Below are 15,130 nucleotides of genomic sequence, written 5' to 3'. Positions count from 1 at the left end.
GATAGATAGAGTGAACGTTCAAAGACTATTTCCTCGGGTGAATGGAGTGGTAACTAGGGGGCATAACTACAGGGTTCATGGTGGGAGATATAGGAAGGATATCAGAGGTAGGTTCTTTACGCAGAGAGTGGTTGGGGTGTGGAATGGACTGCCTGCAGTGATAGTGGAGTCAGAAACTTTAGGAACATTTAAGAAGCTATTGGATAGGCACATGGAGTACTTCGGGATGATAGGGAGGAAATAGCTTGATCTGGGTTTCAGACAAGGCTCGGCACAACAACGTGGGCCGAAGGGCCTGTTCTGTTCTGTGCTGTACTGTTCTATGTTCTATGTTCTATGTCTGTGAGCTAGATCTCCACTCAGAATCAATTGATTACTGATGCAAACATGGCTGCCCAGTCCACAATAAAGATATTCTGCCCATGTCAGTGGGGATGCCATTATTATCCTGTATAAACTGGCACATTTTCCTAACAAGTTATTGTTTCACTATTTTACACTACACGTATGATAAAGCCTCGGTTTCAAGTCCAGGTAGTTGGTCCCACTTGCGATGGTTCAGTTTGTCTCTGTACCTCACCCTGTGTTGATACTAAAAGGACAGATGAAAAGACATTCGCATTGGGAAAAGCTGAGAGAAGGTTTTGAGGTGAGAATCAGGGCGAGGGAGGAGTTTTGCTGTGCCGGTTACGGCATTTCAAAGGCATTGCTCAAATAAGAGAGCAGGCTGGAGACAGAAACTGACAGACTGACTCATGGTCCTGAGCTGTACTTTGGTGCTGTTAGAAAGTGATTGACAACCTTGAGAGCCGATACCCTCGACATTGCCGTACAGAGCAGCAGCAAGGAACAGTGCTTTACCCAGACTTCTGATCTGACAGCTTCCTCTAATCTTTCAGCTAATCCCTCTTCAAACTCCAATGAAGGCTCTTCTGCAATTCACCGTCATGCCAATCATCAATGGTAAGTGTTATAGTCTCAGTCATACATTTGTCACAGTGCAGGTTATCAGTGAGGGCGCTGTCGTTAACTGGAGATGAAATATAATGAAATGTGGTACCTTATCAGTTGGACAAGTTAGATGATGAAATGAAGGTGCATTGCCAGGCTACGTGAACCACACAGACAATTGATATCTTTTTCACAATCTTTCAGTGTGTCTTACACTTGTATGAGGTCCAGAGCTTAACCTGGAGGAGTGCTGATTGGCAGTGAAGGGGGGGGTTGGAATACAACAAACACCACCACAGACCCCCCCCCCCCCGCCCACCCTCCCCCGAGGCTGCTAGTCTCGCAGCCATTCCACACCGCAATAAGAGTTAATTGGCTACAGATGGAAATTCTGCCCTTCGCTCAGGAGGAGGCCCTGCCTTAGAGAGCTGGATCCTGCCTTAGAGAGCTGGATTCCTGCCTTAGAGAGAAAGATCCCTGCCATTTGAGGTGGATTCCTGCCTTCAAGAGTTGGATCCTGCTTTAGGGAGCTGGATCCCTGCCTTAGAGATAGATTCCTGCCATTTGAGGTGGATCCCTGCCTTCGAGAGTTAGATCCTGCCTTAGAGAGCTGGATCCCTGACTTAGGGAGCTGCATCTATCCCTTTGGGAGGTGGACCGCTGCCTTAGAGAGCTGGATCCCTGCCTTAGAGAGCTGGATCCCTGCCTTAGAGAGCTGGATCCCCGCCTTAGAGTGCTGGATCCCTGCTTTATAGTGCTGGGTCCTGCCTTAGAGTGCTGGATCCTGCCTTAGAGTGCTGGATCCTGCCTTAGGGGGCTGGATCCCTGCTATTTGAGGTGGATCCTGTCTTAGAGAGCTGGATCCTGCCTTAGAGAGCTGGTCCCTGCCTTAAAGGGCTGAATCTCTGCCTTAGAGAGCTGGATCCCTGTCTTAGAGAGCTGGATCATGCCTTAGAGAGTTGGATCTCTGCCTTGGAGAGAGCTGGATCCTTCCTTAGAGTGCGGGATCCCTACCTTAGAGAGCTGTATCCCTGCCTTAGAGAGCTGGATCCCTACCTTAGAGAGCTGGATCCCTGCCCTAGAGAGCTGGATCCCTGCCTTAGAGAGCTGGATACTGCCTTAGAGAGCTGGTCCCTGCCTTAAAGGGCTGGATCCCTGTCTTAGAGAGCTGGATCATGCCTTAGAGAGCTGGATACTGCCTTAGAGAGCTGGTCCCTGCCTTAAAGGGCTGGATCCCTGTCTTAGAGAGCTGGATCCCTGCCTTAGAGAGCTGGATACTGCCTTAGAGAGCTGGTCCCTGCCTTAAAGGGCTGGATCCCTGTCTTAGAGAGCTGGATCATGCCTTAGAGAGTTGGATCTCTGCCTTGGGGAGAGCTGGATCCTTCCTTAGAGTGCGGGATCCCTACCTTAGAGAGCTGTATCCCTGCCTTAGAGAGCTGTATCCCTGCCTTAGAGAGCTGGATCTTTGCCTTAGAGAGCTGGATAATTCCTTAGAGTGCTGGATCCCTACCTTAGAGAGCTGGATCCCTGCCTTAGAGTGCTGGTTCCTGCCTTAGAAAGCTGGATCCCTGCCATTTGAGGTGGATCTCTGCCTTAGAGAGCTGGATCCTGCCTTAGAGAGTAGGATCCCTGCCTTAGAGAGCTGGATCCTTCCTTAGAGTGCTGGATCCCTACCTTAGAGAGCTGGATCCCTGCCTTAGAGAGCTGGATCTCTGCCTTAGAGAGCTGGATCCCTGCCTTAGAGTGCTGGTTCCTGCCTTAGAAAGGAATAAACTCATTAACGATAGTCAGCATGGTTTTGTGAGAGGGAGGTCATGCCTCACTAACCTGGTGGAGTTTTTTGAAGAAGTGACCAGGATGGTTGACGAGGGAAGGGCCGTGGATGTCGTCTATATGGACTTTAGTAAAGCGTTTGACAAAGTCCCTCATGGTAGGCTGGTGAAAAAGGTTGGATCTCATGGGATAGAGGGGAGGTGGCTAGATGGGTGGAGAATTGGCTTGGTCACAGAAGACAGAGAGTGGTAGTGGAAGGGTCTTTTTCCGGCTGGAGGCCTGTGACTAGTGGTGTTCCGCAGGGCTCTGTATTGGGACCTCTGCTGTTTGTGATTTATATAAACGATCTGGAAGAAGGTGTAACTGGGGTGATCAGTAAGTTTGCGGACGACACAAAATTGGCAGGACTTGCAGATAGTGAGGAGCATTGTCAGAAGCTACAGAAGGATATAGATAGACTGGAAATTTGGGCAAAGAAATGGCAGATGAAGTTCAATCCTGATAAATGTGAAGTGATGCATTTTGGTAGAAATAATATAGGGAGGAGCTATACGATAAATGGCAGAATCATAAAGGGTGTAGATACGCAGAGGGACCTGGGTGTGCAAGTCCACAGATCCTTGAAGGTGACGTCACAGGTGGAGAAGGTGGTGAAGAAGGCATATGGCATGCTTGCCTTTATAGGACGGGGCATAGAATATAAAAGTTGGGGTCTGATGTTGCAGATGTATAGAACGTTGGTTCGGCCGCATTTGGAATACTGCGTCCAGTTCTGGTCGCCACACTACCAGAAGGACGTGGAGGCTTTGGAGAGAGTACAGAGGAGGTTTACCAGGATGTTGCCTGGTATGGAGGGGCTTAGTTATGAGGAGAAATTGGGTAAACTGGGGTTGTTCTCCCTGGAAAGACGGAGGATGAGGGGAGACTTAATAGAGGTGTATAAAATTATGAAAAGCATAGATAGGGTGAACGGTGGGAAGCTTTTTCCCAGATCGGTGGTGACGTTCACGAGGGGTCATAGGTTCAAGGTGAAGGGGGGGAGGTTTAACACAGATATCAGAAGGACATATTTTACACAGAGGGTGGTGGGGGCCTGGAATGCGCTGCCAGGCAAGATGGTGGAGGCGGACACACTGGGAACATTTAAGACTTATCTAGATAGCCATATGAACAGAGTGGGTATGGAGGGATACAAAAGAGTGGTCTAGTTTGGACCAGGGAGCGGCACGGGCTTGGAGGGCCGAAGGGCCTGTTCCTGTGCTGTATTGTTCTTTGTTTGTTAGAGGGCTGGATCCCTGCCATTTGAGGTGGATCTCTGCCTTAGAGAGCTGGATCCCTGCCTTAGAGAGCTGGATCCCTGCCTTAGAGAGTAGGATCTCTGCCTTGGGGGGTAGGATCTCTGCCTTAGAGAGCTGGATCCCTGCCATTTGAGGTGGATCTCTACCGTAGAAAGCTGATCCATGCCTTAGAGAGCTGGTCCCTGCCTTAGAGAGTAGGATCTCTGCCTTAGAGAGTTGGATCTCTGCCTTAGAGAGCTGGATCTCTGCCTTAGAGAGCTGGATCCCTGCCATTTGAGGTGGATCTCTACCGTAGAAAGCTGATCCCTGCCTTAGAGAGGTCCCTGCCTTAGAGAGTAGGATCTCTGCCTTAGAGAGTAGGATCTCTGTCTTAGAGAGCTGGATCCCTGCCTTAGAGAGCTGGATCCCTGCCTTAGAGAGCTGGATCCCTGCCTTAGAGAGCTGGATCCCTGCCTTAGAGAGTAGGATCTCTGCCTTGGGGGGTAGGATCTCTGCCTTAGAGAGCTGGATCCCTGCCATTTGAGGTGGATCTCTACCGTAGAAAGCTGATCCCTGCCTTAGAGAGCTGGTCCCTGCCTTAGAGAGTAGGATCTCTGCCTTAGAGAGTTGGATCTCTGCCTTAGAGAGCTGGATCTCTGCCTTAGAGAGCTGGATCCCTGCCATTTGAGGTGGATCTCTACCGTAGAAAGCTGATCCCTGCCTTAGAGAGCTGGTCCCTGCCTTAGAGAGTAGGATCTCTGCCTTAGAGAGTAGGATCTCTGCCTTAGAGAGTAGGATCTCTGCCTTAGAGAGTTGGATCTCTGCCTTAGAGAGTTGGATCTCTGCCTTAGAGAGCTGGATCCCTGCCATTTGAGGTGGATCTCTACCATAGAAAGCTGATCCCTGCCTTAGAGAGCTGGTCCCTGCCTTAGAGAGTAGGATCTCTGCCTTAGAGAGTTGGATCTCTGCCTTAGAGAGTTGGATCTCTGCCTTAGAGAGCTGGATCTCTGCCTTAGAGAGCTGGATCCCTGCCATTTGAGGTGGATCTCTGCCTTAGAAAGCTGGATCCCTGCCTTAGAGAGTTGGATCCCTGCCTTAGAGAGGTGGCCCCAGCCTTAGAGAGCTGGATCCCTGCCTTAGAGAATTGGATTCTGCAGAGACAGGAACTGCAGTGGATGTTTATGACATCTATAGAGTCTGAGTCCTGGCAGTGCATGGGAAGGTAAATGTTCAGTGTGAGGAGGGGAGGGAAGGCCTTGGGGGGTGGATAGTGGGGGACTGGGATTGTAGAGGAGAGAGCAGATGAGGAGGGATGGCCTAAAGCTAGAAGGGGGGTTTTTGGTGGAGGCTGGGTAGGAAATTGCCCTTAAGTGGTCAATAATTGGCAGCTTAAAGGTGTGAAATGAGGACAAGGGGCAGCAGCCTGTCTGAGGCCTTGCCTGCCCCAGTGGGAAAACACTGGGCAGCAAACCAGCAGGAGGCCCACTAGTACTAATTGATGCTCCCCTCCAGTTAATTCAGCAGAATTCAGGCCTATCCTTTCCCACTCTGAGGGACTGCTCCTAGGCACACTGAGGCATTTTCAGAGTAACATTGCCATCAGCAAACTGTGCATGCAAACTCGAATGTTATATTCTGTGATTGAGTATTGCAGTACCCAACCCCCTTATAGAGTAGAATCAAAGAATCAGGTAACGTTACAACATGAACAGGCCATTGTGTCTGTGCCAGCTTTCTGGGAGAGTAGTTTAGATGGTCCCAATCCGAGGAAGGAACCTGTAAATATTAAAGAGCAAACTTCACTTGTCTGTCCCTTTTTATTCTCTGTTTAGAGCGGACTCTGGAAGGAGTGCAGATTCCACTCCCAGAAGGAATTGATTTCATCAATGAGACTATGAGGAACCACATGGTGGGTAATGCTGTAACACTGCTGGTTATCTATATTAATCTGTTACCGGGTCTGATATGGAACAGTTCAACCTTAGACCTAAAACAACATGCTCTTGATTACACTATATGCACCACTGTACAATATATTACCCGTGGAGTGCTTCATACATGTTACCATATGTTAGCCTTAGTACTTCATGCATGTTACTATAAAACACATCAATCCTACACAATGTACCTGCTGTGTTAGAGGTCATGCCAGTGTACAGATGCATACTTCTCCCATTTGTGGTAAGAAACACAAGTGCTCCACATCATCTTCAGTTACTAATAATGGAGACGGTGTGTCACGGTGGTATTGTCACTGGATTAGTAATCCAGAGACCCAGGGTAATAGACATAGAAACATCGAAACCTAGAAAACTACGGCACAAAACAGGCCCTTCGGCCCCACAAATTGTGCTGAACATATCCCTACCTTTTAGGCCTACCTATAACCCTCCATCCTATTAAGTCCCATGTACTCATCCAGGAGTCTCTTAAAAGACCCTATTGAGTTTGCCTCCACCACCACTGACGGCAGCCACCACCATTGAGTGGCATGCCTCATAAGGCATGCCACTCAATCCAGGCAACATCCTTATAAATCTCCTCTACACCCTTTCAATCTTTTCCACATCCTTCCTGTAATGAGGCGACCAGAACTGAGCACAGTACTCCAAGTGGGGTCTGACGAGGGTCTTATAGCTGCATCATTATCCCCGGACTCCTAAACTCAATCCCTCGATTGATAAAGGCCAGCACACCATACGCCTTCTTAACCACCTTCTCCACCTGCGGGGCCGATTTTAGAGTCCTATGGACCCGGACCTCAAGGTCCTTCTGATCCTCTACAGTACTAAGAGTCTTTCCCTTTATATTGTACTCCTTCATCCCATTTGACCTGCCAAAATGGACCACTACGCATTTATCTGGGTTGAAGTCCATCTGCTACTTCTCCGCCCAGTCTTGCATCCTATCTATGTCCCTCTGTAACTTCTGACATCCCTCCAGACTACCCACAACCCCACCAACCTTTGTGTCGTCGGCAAACTTACCAACCCACCCCTCCACTTCCTCATCCAGGTCATTTATGAAAATGACAAACAGCAAGGATCCCAGAACAGATCCCTGGGGCACACCACTGGTGACCGACCTCCAATGCTCTGGGGACCCGGGTTTGAATCCCATCATGGCAGATGGTAGTATTTGAATTCAATAAAAATGTAATCCATAGAATCCCTACAGTGCAGAAGGAGGCCAATCAGCTCATCAAGTTTGCACTGACCACAATCCCATCCAGGCCCTATTCCCATAACCCCATATATTTACCCTGCTAATCCCTTGACACTAGGGTCAATTTAGCATAGGCAATCAACCTAACCCATACATCTTTGGACTGTGGGAAGAAACCGGAGTACCCGGAGGAAACCCATGCAGACACGGGGAGAATGTGCAAACTTCACATAGACAGTCACCCGAGATGGAACTGAATCTGGGTCCCTGGTAAGGATGGCCATGAAACCATTGTCGATTGTTGTAAAAACCCATCTGGTTCACTAATGTCCTTTAGGGAATCTGCTGTCCTTACCTAATCTGACGTACATGTGACTCCAGAGCCACAGCAATGTGGTTGACACGTAATTTCCCTCAGGGATGGGCAATAAATACTGGCCCAGTGAGCAATGCCCACATCACACGAATGAATGTACCTCCATCACACTGTGGCCTCAGGTCCTCTGAATGTAACAGTGCAAGGATGTGATTCTAAAAACCCTGTGAAGTCTCAGTGTCCCAGAAATGTGCATTTGCTGTGATTCCATTGACTTTTAATAAGCTATTTATTTATAAAGTGGGGCCTGGCGGATGGCGGAGGCTGTGGGTGTGTGGGGTCAGCAGGCATAAGGAGCTGTCAACATCCAGGGCGGACTAGGGGGAGGAATGGACATTAGAGAAAGGGTCTGATGTGATGGGAGTGAATCAGATTATGGGTCAGTTTACAGGTAAGCACTCCTCCTGACCCTCAAGATGAGTTGGAAAGGCAGTGACCTCGTCCACCTGAATGTCCCCACTTCCTTTCAGCTTCCGTGTTCCCGAGAACCATTTAAAACAGCGCTAACATGTGAGGCACACAACCTTATTATAATAATGAAATCACATGGGAGGCGATGGCCTAGTGATATTATCACTAGACTATTAATCTGAACGCTCAGCTAATATTCTGGGGACCCAGGTTCGAACCCCACCACGGCAGATGGTGGAATTTGTATTCAATTTTTAAAAATCTCATGGAACCATTGTTGGAAAAACCCATCTGGTTCACTAATGTCCTTTAGGGAAGGAAATCTGCCATCCTTACCTGGTCTGGTCTACATGTGACTCCAGAGCCACAGCAATGTGGTTGACCCCGCTGAACAAGGGCAACTGGGATGGGTAATAAATGCTGGCCAGCCAGAAACGCCCATGACCCATGAATAAATAATAAAAAACTAACTGGCCTCGGGAGAGTTGGTAGTCACCCATCCCACCACTTACTTCCAATTAATATCCAAACTGGGTGAGTTGGAGTTGTTTTTTGATTTTTAAACATTTTTTGACTTAGTTTGATATGGAGACTAACTATTCTTTGTAATTCTCAGGGTTATCTGTCAGTTGGAGCAGATTTACATTTTTACAAAGGCTTGCGTGAGGTTATCTATATGAATAATAAGCCACTCCCTCCAGACAACACGACTATCAGCAACTAGTGACCACACTGTGAAGAATGGAAACCTCCACACAGAGTATAAAGGTCCTCAGCAGTATTATTACTTAGTCACTATTCCTGAATTTTATTAACCTAACACTGGCTATGTAGATCTGTTCACTTTGTCTTAATATGTCTTGGGATGATTGTCCCTCGCCTTAGGCAGAGTGCAGAGCAAACAGTTCAAGCCTTTGTTGCACACTAGAGGACAGAATGTTCGTGCAAGTGTAAACAATTGATCATTTATTGTTATTTTTTTCTAGTGACGTTCTGTACTAGTAAATTGATGGGCTGTTGTCACTTAACACTGTACTGCCAGCTAAAGTCTTAACACTGTACCATCAGCTAAAATCTTAAGACAACCTCAAAACCTTGGGCACACCTCCAGGTATAGGTCCATATCCGGGTGACAGTGTAGGAGTTCCATTACATCCTCATGTAAGGGTTGTTACAGTAGCAGGGTGATGTAGGCCAAACATTGGGCTATAGCTCCCATTCAGTATGGAATCACATCTTTATGTGACTTCTGTAACTCTGTGTTAAATCAATTGCATAAGAATTCACATCCAAAGACGCTACAGGAACACTCACTCTGTCGATGATACAGGAAACCCACTCTTGGTGTCCCACTTCAGCACATTATCACCTTCAGTCTGCTTGTTCAATGATTCAATCTCATGTCGGATACTGGATATTGAGAAATTAGTCCACCCATTCATTAGAACAGTGGCCTTCAAAGCACACAAGGTTTGTGTGATTAATGGAGCTTGTTCCCATTCTATGGGCCTGAAGATATTTCTGCATTGACGTTCTATTGTTGGTGAGGAACAACTCCATTGGGAGCTTGCCTCATTCATCTGCTCTTGAAATTTCCCAACCTGTGCAGCTGCCTCAACAATAATTAATCTCTTTCCTTCTGTCCTGTTAGATGATGGTGTGAACCTTGGTGATAACTCTGGCGTGAAGTTTGCTTTTGAAAATAGAGTCTGAAATTCCACAGTGAATCCCAGTCTCTTGTCAAAACATAGAATCATAGAATCCCTACAGTGCAGAAGGAGGGCATTTGGCCCATTGAGTCTAAGCCCACTCTCTGACAGAGTATCTTACCCAAGCCCTCTCCCCCCCACTATCCCTGTACTCCACACAGTTACTATGGTTAATCCATCTAACCTACACATCTTTGGACATTAAGGGACAATTTAGCATGCCCAATCTACCTGACCTGCACATCTTTGGACTGTGGGAGGAAACTGGAGCACCCAGAGGAAACCCACGCAGGCATGGGGAGAAGATGCACCCTCCACACAGTCACCCGAGGCCAGAATTGAACCTGGGACATAAACACTTTTCCTTAGTCAGAAGTGGCTCGGAACAACCAGAACATTGTTTAGGTGAAATGTCCCCCTTGATAATTATTTCTTCCTTTTTGGATTTTTCTTTATTTGGACATTATTGTTTTGTCATTTTGCGCTTGTCAAAGTGAAGGATGTCAGATTTTGGGCTCCATGACTGAATATCTCTGCACAATCCCAGCCTGTGTGTGTCAGCCCCAAGCTCAGTGTCACATTGTTCCATGTCCCACACCAGTCATAATCTGCCCTCTCTCACTGAGATTGCCAGCTTCATTCTAGCTTAAGCACCAGAGGCAAGGGTGACCCCAATCAAACTCATTTCATTTAGTACATAACAGTCAAAAAAAAAGCAGAGACTTTCATTGACCCAAAGACCAAAAGCCATTAGGAACCCATTTCAGGCCTTACTTGACCATGAGTGGCATGTAATGGTGTCAATCCGATGAGTTAATGTAACTGAGGTGGCATGGTGATTAGCACTGCTGCCTCACACTGCTGCCTCACAGGGACATGGGTTTGATTCCCGGCTTGGGTCACTGTCTGTGTGGAATTTGCATGTTCTTCCCATGTCTGCGTGGGTTTCCTCCGGGTGCTCTGCTTTCCTCCCACACTCCAAAGATGTGCGGGTTAGGTTCATTGGCCAGGCTAAATTGCTCCTTTGTGTCAGGGGGACTAGCAGGGTGGATGGGTGGGGTTCGGGGATGGGGCATGGATGGGATTGTGGTTGGCGTAGACTCGATGGGCCAGGTGGCCTCTTTCTGCATTGTAAGGATTCTGTGATTCTATGCTGCGTACAAGTAGAATAATCCACATTCTTAATAGTGCTGGTGGTACCACACCAATAGATAATCCTGTAATGTTTCTGGATAAGTTATTCCAAATACTGGTTGTATAGAAAGCCATTCTAAGTGTATTTAGTGTTGTGATAATCCATAGTGTTTCAGTGTGTGTTAATCATACATAATGGCACAACGTGCTCCTGTTTACTCGTATATTTCTTCTAATGGCCAACTGTATTACTTACTGTTTAATAAAGATAATGACAATGTCACTCTACTGAAACAATGCCTCGCTTGGTGACTATCAGGACTAGTGTAAAGATTCCGCCCTCCACAGGCGCTTGTTTGGGGGGGGAGCACACCATACAAAGGTCTGTTGGCTTTGGGTGGGATTTTCCAGTTTTGGGGTGAGCATGGCCAGAAAATCCCACCCGAAGGTTCGAAGGGTTCCAGCAATCCACTTTGCCCATCAGAAAGTATGTAGATTCTGTGCGAATGTTTATATTTTTCAATAATTTAATATGGGCCTTTGAAAGTGTAACACTCTCGTTGTAGCCATAGAGATACCCAGCACAAGGCAAAGTTAAACAGGAATGAATTGTCAAATATCTCTGAATGAGGCTGCAATTGCTTATGTAAACGTCAACAAACTCAAATGTCAAATGTTTTCAACGCAGTCCAGTTTGAACGGTGGTGAAGGTGAATTGGTGGGACTTGATTACCATGTTAAACAGTAATTGATTACTTACTGTCACTGTCGACAGATGTCCCTCGATTGGAAGATGATGTCTACCCTGGGTCGTGAGTTTCTGCCAAGGGTCTTCATGTGACCGAACAAGCTGACTCTCAACCCATTGAATGGAGGTGAAATTACAGGAGGTAGTGGGATCCGGAGTGTAGAATTTGCCTCCTTTTCTTTCCTACTCTGCTGCTGCTCCGCCTCATCATTAAGAGATTGTGACTCAAAGCATGAGGCAGTTGGATGGACAAGTTCTCAGCATCAGTAGCAAGCTCCTCCCAGTCATTAAGGTCAACAGCACCACACAGAGCTTCAGGGTGTCTTTGAAGTATTTCCTTGTCCTCCCCCGGAATGCTGGCTGTTTGAAAGTTGAGAAACAGGAGCTGTGGCAGAGACCACTTCTAACCATTCGGAAACAGTGTGCAGTCCATCAAAGTTGAGTTTGCAGGAGATTTTCCTCAAATAAGTTTTGGCATGGAGGTGACTGAGATTAAAGGGTTTTCCATCAAGAAGGTATTTAATTCTGACACCAGAGGGCAGTTGATCTTTGATGAGGTGAATAGCCACTGTCAGGTGAGTTGTAGATAATATGGGGGTTATTACGCAGCCTTGCTTGACACCAGGCCTTTGAAGGCATCTGCTTCAGATCTCCCACAGGATAGGTGATTGACCTTCTCAACAAACAGGAAAGGATGCCAGCTTCCACAGTCTTAACTGATCTGATCTGCCCTCCTTTAGCTGAGAGTGCTACTGTAAAATAAATCACACACCACCATTCAGTGTTGGAGAAGTTAACTTTTAATCTTAGGGGTCACTCTTACCCAAGCAGTTGAACTTTGCAATGCTGCCTTTTTGACGTGCAACTTTGGGTTGTGCTGCCAGGCAATGAAGGCTGTCCACACAACAAGAACAGAAAATGCTGGAAAATCTCCGCAGGTCTGACAGCATCTGTGGAAGAGAAAAGCGCCAATGTTTGAGTCTGAATGACTCTTCATCAGAGCAGAAAACAAAGGAAATAGAACAAGAGTTATACTGTAAGGGTGGGGTGCGGAGGGCGTAAAATCAGTCACTGATTGTCACTGTTACACTGTCTTGACAAATACATGAATAGGATGGGAATAGAGGGACATGGTCCCCGGAAGGGTAGGGGGTTTTAGTGGAGTCGGGCAGCATAGTCGGTGTAGGCTTGGGGGGCCGAAGGGTCTGTTCCTGTGCTGTAATTTTCTTTGTTCTTTGTAATTGCTCACTGACTGGTGGGATGGGTGGACTGGTGTGCTGTTGGTACAGTCTACTGATGGATCAATGGAAATGGTATTAGAATGTTGGACTGGCAGACTGGTGAGCTAGTTGGACTGGTATCTGGCAGACTGGTGGACCCTTGGGACTGGCAAAATGATGAATTGGTGGGATTGATAAAGGGGACGTGTGAGGTGGAGAAATGAATGACCGGACCCAAGTACAGGAGGGTCCAGGGAAGGTAAGACAGTTAGACTGATGGATGGTGGAGGTGGTGACAGCAGTGGAATGGAATTCCTGACAGCAGCAGAGACAGGTAGTCTGGTTACAGCTAGTTTGTGACAGATAGATTAGTCTCCAGCCAGAGGGGAGACGATGGCTAAGTGGTATTATCGCTAGACTATTAATCCAGAAACTCAGCTAATGTTCTGGGGACCCGTGTTCGAATCCCGCCATGGCAGATGTGGAATTTGAATTCAATAAAAAAATATCTGGAATCAAGAAATCTATTGATGTCCATGAAACTATTGTCGGAAAACCCATCTGGTTCACTAAGCCCTTCAGGGAAGGAAATCTGCCATCCTTACCTGGCCTGGCATACATGTGACTCCAGAGACACAGCAATGTGGTTGACTCTCAACTGCCCTCCAAGGGCAACTAGGGATGGTCAATAAATGCTGGTCAACCAGCAACGCTCATGTCCCACAATTGAATAAAAAAGAAGCATCCAGCCAGAGAAAGAGATGGAGGCAGTTTCTCAGGCTGGGGCTGAGAGATGACTGGAATTGCTGTGGGACACAGAGTTTAATTGATAACATAATAGGATCGCCATGGAGAGCAGCAAAGTGAGTGCAGGAAAAGCTAGGGCTGAGTATCCAGCAAGGACAAAGAAATAGAAATAAGGACAGCAACATGTAAAAGTTATAAATAAAGAACTTCAAATGAAACGCAGGAACGTACAGGCATGGAGTGCCACCTGGATTGGAAGGTAAATACAATTTTAAATCTCATGGACTTATTCATTATCAAATATTACTTATCACAGGCCAAACACAATAGGACAATCAAAATGGTGACAGTCACAAGATTTTTAATATATTGATTTTAGATAGCTGGAAAACTGTGGTATTGTGTCAAGATTTGGCTGGTGCAGTGGGTGTGGGTTCACCATCCTGAGGGAGATGAACCTGCTCCTGGCTGGGACAGTGTTCACCTCATGAAGAAGGGAAGTGTCTTTATGGATGACCCGAGGTCATTGATATCCTGGGCTGCTTTCCATTATCTGCAGGCTTGGACAGGAAATTTCCACGTTATTTCTTCCTCTCTCTATAACCTCCACCATCCTTACAACCCTCTGTGCTCCTTCAATCCTCTTGCATAAACTTGAGTTTCATTGTTCCACCATTGGTGGCCGTGCATTTAGTACATTGATGGTGCTATAAAAATTCAAGTTGTTGTTGGCCCCAAGTTTTTTATTTTATCTTGCCAATCCTGGAAGCTGGGTTTGGATTAAGGAGAAGCGTGGGGCAGACTCGATGGAACAGCGGGTCAGTTTAGTATGTGTATAAAATCCTGGGGAAATATTGAGTACTTTCTAGAAATCAGCCCAAAGATTCACACAGACCAGACGCACAGGATTCTTATCTACAATTCTCTGCTCCAAGGCAGATCTGAAACACATCAACATAACCTCCAAATAGGACAAGAAGGCAGGTCCCAAATCCACGCCAGCCAGAACGGGCTTGGCACAAATCTGATCCACACCAACTGTCCAGCCAACTGAGCCACTGGCTCACCCAAGGAGAAGAGTTGCCATGGCAACACACACCATGTATGTGCATGTTGTGACCTGGAGCTATGGACAGTGATGGTGGAGGCTCCAACGCTCTTTCCATCACATTCTGACCACGAATCTCTCTTGTTCTTACTGCCTGCCATTGCTGTGTGATGGAAGGAGTTACAAGTTGATATTCAACCTTATGAACTACCATCATAGAATCCCTACAGTGCAGAAGGAGGCCGTTCAGCCCATCGAGTCTGCACCGACCACAATCCCATCCAGGCCCTATTCCCACAACCCCACATATTTACCCTGCTAGTCCCCCTGACATTAACAGACAATTTAGCATGGCCAATCCACTTAACCCGCACAATTTTGGACTGTGGGAGGAAACCGGAGCACCCGGAGGAAACCCACGCAGACACAGGGAGAATGTGCAAACTCCACACAGACAGTGACCCGAGGCCGGAATTGAACCCGGGTCTCTGGTGTTGTGAGGTAGCAGTGCTAACCACTGTGCCATCATGCCACCCTTCCTTGGCAATCAAGTCCTGGGCCTGAATTTCTC

At 47.1% G+C, this 15,130-nt stretch overlaps 1 protein-coding gene across 7 annotated transcripts in view; it reads left to right on the top strand.

Annotated features, from left to right (window-relative positions):
• Positions 1 to 11,079, top strand: part of pltp (phospholipid transfer protein) — a 147,996-nt gene extending 136,917 nt beyond the window's left edge. For 5 of the 7 annotated variants that reach the window (XM_078236324.1, XM_078236321.1, XM_078236323.1 and 2 more), the window contains exons 14-16: positions 900 to 963; positions 5,834 to 5,910; positions 8,570 to 11,079. In XM_078236324.1, the coding sequence (XP_078092450.1) occupies positions 900 to 963; positions 5,834 to 5,910; positions 8,570 to 8,677 (249 nt within the window). In that variant the 3' untranslated portion in view covers positions 8,678 to 11,079. The remainder of the gene's footprint in view (positions 1 to 899; positions 964 to 5,833; positions 5,911 to 8,569) is intronic. The other 2 variants (XR_013500281.1, XR_013500280.1) reach the window with 1 other exon arrangement.
• Positions 11,080 to 15,130: the final 4,051 nt, after the last annotated feature.

This window comes from Mustelus asterias, chromosome 20 (assembly GCF_964213995.1).
Source record: "Mustelus asterias chromosome 20, sMusAst1.hap1.1, whole genome shotgun sequence".
NCBI classification, from domain to species: domain Eukaryota; kingdom Metazoa; phylum Chordata; class Chondrichthyes; order Carcharhiniformes; family Triakidae; genus Mustelus; species Mustelus asterias.
This window is presented reverse-complemented; position numbering and strand designations above follow the sequence as displayed.